The following is a 6763-nucleotide window of genomic DNA, read 5'->3' on the forward strand; positions in this document are numbered from 1 at the left end:
TATAAATTATTACAATATATATGTATAGTTTTATCTATTTTATTTTTATTTATATAATTTTTTTTTCTATAAATGATGGTTGTTATCTTTTTGTTTTTATAGCTCTGATGAAGATCTGAAAATCAGGTCAAAACGTTGGCATAAATAAATATTTTTTGTTTATTGTTGTTGTTCCTTTGCTGACTGCCCCCTCTCCCTCCCCCCTGACCATCTTCTCCAATCAGTAATCTACGGTCAACTATATACACCTCATTATTATTATTTTTTTTTTTTTACTGTATAAGTTAATATATTATACTTCAATTTTTTAAACTGTAATTTAGCAAAGAAAGTGACAAATCATTCATATTGGTAGTATTTGAAATAAAAAACTAAGGCTTGCCAATAATGCATTTTTATTTTTACTATTGGCATATGTTTATTTTAGATCTAATTTTAGTATTTCTTTGGTAATTTATAGGTATTGTATTTAAAGTGTTGTTTTATTTTCAGATTAAAATTTGACCTTCAGGAATTTTATGGAAACAGAAGATTGAACCATGTTCAAAAAGAATGGAATATTGATGATAGATGTGTTGTAAATTGTGACGGCATCTGGCATAGAGCTATAATATCAGAATTATTACCAAATGATTTTTTAATAAAGGTTGTTATTTATTTTTATGTTTTAATGAAATTGTTGAGCATCTATTCTTGAAATTCAGATATATGTTTTGTTTCTTTTGATATTTTTGTTCTTCCAATTCTTTTATGAAAATTCTTCCTTAGTTCCTTCCTTATGGTGTGAAGATATTTTGATCCCTTATTTCATATGGAAGGAGGACTATAAATCAGCAGTTGTGAGCATCACTTGTAGTGATAATTCTCTAATTCGGACTATATACCACTAGATGTTGCATCTTTTGTTCAACTTGTCTCCAATTATGCTTAACCTCAACAGGAATGACTCATAGAAAAGACATTCAAATAACACTAATTGTATATTGCCCAAAATTGCACGTTTTACTCTTTTTGGATTAAATTTTTAATTTTGTTGCATACAATTTAAAGCTTGAAGTCTCATATTATACACAGAAAAGTGCATTTACGCAAATATTAATTATTTTAATATCTACATAGTGCTTTGCATACTTTTTTAAAACTTAAAAATAAAGTTTATAATAATAGTAGGAATATTAATTCATCATAGTTTTTTAGAGGGTTTAAATCTAAGATCATTTAATACAATTAGCTTTCCTCACAGCTCTTCAATTATAGACACAATTTTAGATTTTTTATCAGAGTACTTTTTTAAGTATGTTTGCATAAATGTAGAGAGTATATAGTAAGTTTAATTTGATTCAACATTATTTTCGGTTTTAGGAGGTTTCATTTTATTACCTGTCCGTATTATTCATTTATTTTTTTTATGGGTTTTTCAAAATAAATTACTACAAAATATTGTGGCCAGTGACTCTATAGCTCCCTTCATAAAATATTATAGGAGATAAAAAGTGCCTTGTTCCTCCCTCTCATGCTAGCTATTTTCATTATTTTTCAATCCTTGTCTACACTAGTTAAGAGAAACATAGTATAATTTTAGCAAACGTGGACAGTACTTAGTTATTTCAAAAATAAATCCTCCCTTTGCCCCAATTGATCATGGTATGGCTCCTTAAAAGAATTATGAAATTTTAATAATTAAGTTTAACTTTTTCATTATGGGTGGATTATGTTTTTTCAATTTCAGGTTAATTTAATTGATGAAGGCTGTGAAAAAATAGTAGACTGTAAAAATATTGAGATAATGGATAACATTTTTGCTGAAATACCAGATGGTGTCGTAAAATGTCATCTTGGTGGAATAGAACCTACCCTTAATACGTGGTCAGCACTTTCTGTTTCTGAATTTGAAGAATTTGTGAACAACAGAAAAGAGAGTCTCTTTATAAGCCAATTAGTATGTATTATTTATATCTTTCCTTTATTTTAGAAATATTTGTTATAATAGGTATATATGTATATATAGTTGACCTTAAAAATTGATATATAAGAAGATGGTTAGGGTTGCGGTCAAAAGAGAAACAACTATTTAATTGTAAACTATTTTTGTTTCTCTTTTGACCGCAACCCTGACCATCTTCTTATATGTATTGTTATAATATGCATCGATTCCGTTCTTGCTGATTTCTTACTATAGTTTGTATAAGGGTTGAAACCATGGTTTTGGAAAAAAATCCTCTAGCAGCATTAGTGAGGTTATATTGTACTATAATTCTTTTCTAGGTTGTAGGATTGCTGTTTGTTTATTATGGCTTCTATGTCTAGCTGTTTATGCTTCAAATACAAGCTAATTCTTCTTCTTCTGTGAGTACAGTCCGGTACAAACCTTGGCCTCCTTATTGAGTCTTTGATTATTGTGCTTGATGAGTTGATCTTGTGCTGCTGCTGTCCACTTTATCTCATTTAGCAGATATTCAGACACAGTCCTCCCACGTGAGGCTAGACCATCCTCTGCCTGTAGTTTGGTTAAGATTCCCATTCAAAAGAATCCCCAGCCCAGCTAAGTCTTCCAAGCTTATTGATCTTTACTCGGTTAATTCCCCTAAATAGCTTGTACATCCTTCTCCTCCTATGCTTGTCAGTCTTGATGAAACCGAATATTCTTCAATCTTCTCTTCTCTTCTTTTTGAAGATAAGGATCTCTCTGACTTTGGCCTTGGTTAGGGTCCATGGTTCTGAGGCAGATGTGATGACAGATAGGAAGAGGGTATAAGTCAGTATCTTGTAGAGAGTGTTTATCTTGGCTTTCCTTGTGTTATGCTGACTGTTGAGATGTTTTTTCTATCTAAAATAGCTCCTATTGGCATTTGTGATACTCTTTTTTACTTTTAGAGAAATTTTGTTATTGATAAATAAATACATTTTGGAGCTCACAATAGACCCAAGTTGAGAAATTTTGTAAATTCCTACAAACTTGGAACCCAATTCCACAAAGCCCCCTTCCATACTAGGTACCTCTGGTCCACCAGTGCTCATATAATTTGTTTCATTAATTGTAAGTTTTATCTCTTGGATGGTATGCATTCTGTCAAGGAATGCTTCTTCAGCTCTGAGAGATCTTGTCCATATCATCATCGTAAGCTACTAACTGCACCACTCCCTCAAGTGCTACTTGAAGTGCTTTGCAGATAGATATTAACACTCTCCCGGTTCCCAGAGTCAGTAATAACAAACAGAAAAGAATTCATTTGTACTGATATTAAGATCCAGTAAACTCACGGAAATGACCCAGGTTTTTGGCTAAAGAACATCACACTTGACTTTGGAATGTTATATTTTTGTAATATCTTGGAGCACTTAAAATAATTATTCTTTTACATAGTAAAAAAAATTTGAATTCCTTCATTTTTTCAGGGTAAAATAAAAAATGAATCTCTACCCGTTGAGCTGTTTTCGAGAATACCTTTAGAAGTTGGCCCTACTGAACCTATGAAAGATGATTGGAAAAGTGTGAATCATTATCTCAGATTTATTGGACTTGCTAAAGCAGATGGAATGTAAGAAATGTATATTTAGTGTATATTGGATATGTTTTTAAAAACAGTATAATCTTAATAGAGTGAGAGGACCTGGTAGTTGAGTGTGTTGGGACTAGGGTTGCAGAGCACTTTATTCAGCAGTTTGTGGGTGTGATTCCTTCCTAGATCAGTCAAAATTTGATTTATGGGTGCCCTGAACAATTAATTTTGACATTCCCTCTCGGGGACTGGAAAAGAACTTGAGCCGATAAAACTGATAGTGTAATGTTAATTCAAAATATTTGGTAATACGATGAAATAGTGACATCTAAAGTAAGAACATTTTGATCAGTTATAGTGGGGGAAACAGTGAACCATATTCTTAAAGTATTAAAAAAACAGATTATCATTGGATCATTTCGATTTTAGTTTCTCTTTTGGAATATTTTAATGTGATCCTCATCAGGAGTCAAAATATAGAAAATTTGATAATCCAATTACTTTTCAGTCTCATATTTTTGGGTTATTAACATTGTACTGTATCAATATGCAAAAATAAAATAAAATAAAAATAAGCTAAGAACATGTGTGATATGTGAAAAATACGAATAATTTGTATTTTGAAAAATAAAATTTAAATTAAAAAAGATGTTAATGTAAATGATGTTCCTACTGTAATCAGTGAAATGTCTTGGCTTCAGTACTTAAACTTAATAAGGAAGGACTCTTTCTTGAGTCATAGTTTTATAAGGAAGGAGGTTGGAGGTAATATGATCAACTTCAATGCTTATCCTCTAGGTTTATCGCTTATAAGGAAGGAGGTTGGAGGTAATATGATCTACTTCCATGCTTATCCTCTAGGTTTATCGTTTATAAGGAAGGAGGTTGGAGGTAATATGATCAACTTCCATGCTTATCCTCTAGGTTTATCGTTTATAAGGAAGGAGGTTGGAGGTAATATGATCTACTTCCATGCTTATCCTCTAGGTTTATCGTTTATAAGGAAGGAGATTGGAGGTAATATGATCAACTTCCATGCTTATCCTCTAGGTTTATCGTTTATAAGGAAGGAGGTTGGAGGTAATATGATCAACTTCCATGCTTACTTTAGGTTTATCGTTTATAAGGAAGGAGATTGGAGGTAATATGATCAACTTCCATGCTTATCCTCTAGGTTTATCGTTTCTAAAATCAATGAACAGTGTACCCACTGGGGCTATAAAGGCTGAGTGTGCTGTTGGAAAGTCTTCTGATCCCAGAGTCAATGCAGAACTAATATAACATAATAACATTAATTACTTACTACTGCTGGACATGAACCCAGGCTGTGTTGTTAGGAGTCCAGTACTTTACACCTGCTGAGCTTCTCTACCTTCATATAATTGAATATAATTAAGATATAATTTGTCATTATCACAGTTACCACTGAACCAGGGCCTTTGATATCAGGAATGATGCATGAATAAATTTTAAGGAGTATTAACGATCTAGCTTCCATTATTTTTTTCTTAAAAAGAATTTCTTCCTGGATGTTGTCTAACAGTTAACTCTAAAGAATTTGTGACATGTTAAAAATTGATGACTGGCTACTCCTGTTCTGTTATATGCTCCCTCTCATGTAATAGTATTATTGTGTTAATACTCATTTCTACATGATATCTGTCGTGAAAGTAATATCACAACAGGGAGGAAAGTGCCTGTTTACCAGTGTTATGCTATGACTGCTTGTTTACCTGGTCACAGTGAATTTAACCTAGCTAACAGTGTACTGTGTTCAAGTTGTAGCTTGAATGAATAATAAATACTGATGATTAAATACAACTAATACTAGTAAATGAATAATAAATAGTGATAATCAAAACACCTCAACTGTCATCATAGACAATTAACATGTAGTAAATATATAAGGTTAGGGTTATGGGAATAACTATTAATTGTAAGCGCCACAGTGCTCCCCATTATACAACGAATCCCACAACCTACCTTAAAATACCCTTCAGGCAAAGAAAGGACATTTATGTTCGTTATGTATTATGTATTATTTTGTATACATAATACATAACGAACATAAATGTCCTTTCATAGGTTTAGAACCTATGATATTACGAATGATTAAGTATTAATAAATTTTAAGATGTAAAACAATGGTGTAGCTTTTTCTTTCTCTCACATATAATTGTAGTATCCATAATTCTTTTCTTAAAAGATTATATATTATCTAACTCAATCGATAAACATTTGTTCAAGGATCGAATGGGATAGCGATGGAAAAATTTTAAACATGCCTGAAGACAATGATTGTCTATCAATTTTAGATCGAATGTTTAAAGATTCGATGAACTTATTTGAGGTATCTTTTTTGCTTTTAATTACTTATAACAACTAGATTGAATATATCAATTTAATCAAATGTTATATATGCAGGAAAATGTTGAAAATTCATATATGGCAAATATTGTTGAACATGGTGGACTGATGCTAAAATCCTGGCTCCCTCCAGAACCACTGACAAACTTAGAATTTATTGCAGCTCCTACGTATGTTGATGAAAATGGTATAGTTTACCTTCACGATTTTCATAAAAGTGAGTATTTTAATTGGTCATTCATCATAGTACATTTTTAGTTCCTTCCTTCTTTGGTTGATTGTAACCTGTTTTAAATTCTTGCTCAACCTTTGTCTGAAAGACTGGAGGGAAGTAAAAAGTAAAATTTATTATAAACAGCTTTAGTTTGGTTGTTTTTTTTTTTAAATGCGATTCATTAAGCATTATTAAATATCAATAAAAAAAGATTTTGGAAAAAATCTTATGAACCACACTATTTTAATATAAAAGTATATAATAATAACAAAAACTATTCATTATTATAAAAATAACTCACAATTTTATTTTATATTTATATATATTTCTCATGTCTGTAATAATTTGGCCGCCAGGTCTATTTGCCATTATCATCTCAAAAATAGTTTACATAACACAGATTTAATAGAATATATTAAAATCCAATATTAAGATATATTTTCAAACATACAACTCCTGTATACCTTATAGAGATAAGAATGCTTGTAAAAGCTTTCTAATAAAAACACAATAGAATGATAGGTAGATGGTTACTATGATAGGTAGAGAAAAGGATAGCTAAAAATCAGAATCAAGCTAACAATTATAAAACAGATGCCATATATTGTAATATAACACTTGCCGAAACTTTCTCTCTCTCTCTCTCTCTCTCTCTCTCTCTCTCTATATATATATCTCTCTC

At 30.9% G+C, this 6763-nt stretch overlaps 1 protein-coding gene across 2 annotated transcripts in view; it reads left to right on the forward strand.

The window, feature by feature from the left end:
- qin overlaps positions 1-6763 on the forward strand; it is a 347449-nt gene that overhangs the window by 320697 nt on the left and 19989 nt on the right. For both annotated transcript variants that reach the window (XM_014428743.3, XM_014428744.3), the window contains 5 exons: positions 493-646; positions 1730-1939; positions 3397-3539; positions 5748-5850; positions 5925-6084. In XM_014428743.3, the coding sequence (XP_014284229.1) occupies positions 493-646; positions 1730-1939; positions 3397-3539; positions 5748-5850; positions 5925-6084 (770 nt within the window). The remainder of the gene's footprint in view (positions 1-492; positions 647-1729; positions 1940-3396; positions 3540-5747; positions 5851-5924; positions 6085-6763) is intronic.

The sequence above is a fragment of the Halyomorpha halys genome, unplaced genomic scaffold, assembly GCF_000696795.3.
Source record: "Halyomorpha halys isolate HHAL.00 unplaced genomic scaffold, Hhal_1.1 Scaffold746.1, whole genome shotgun sequence".
Classification (NCBI taxonomy): Eukaryota; Metazoa; Arthropoda; class Insecta; order Hemiptera; family Pentatomidae; genus Halyomorpha; species Halyomorpha halys.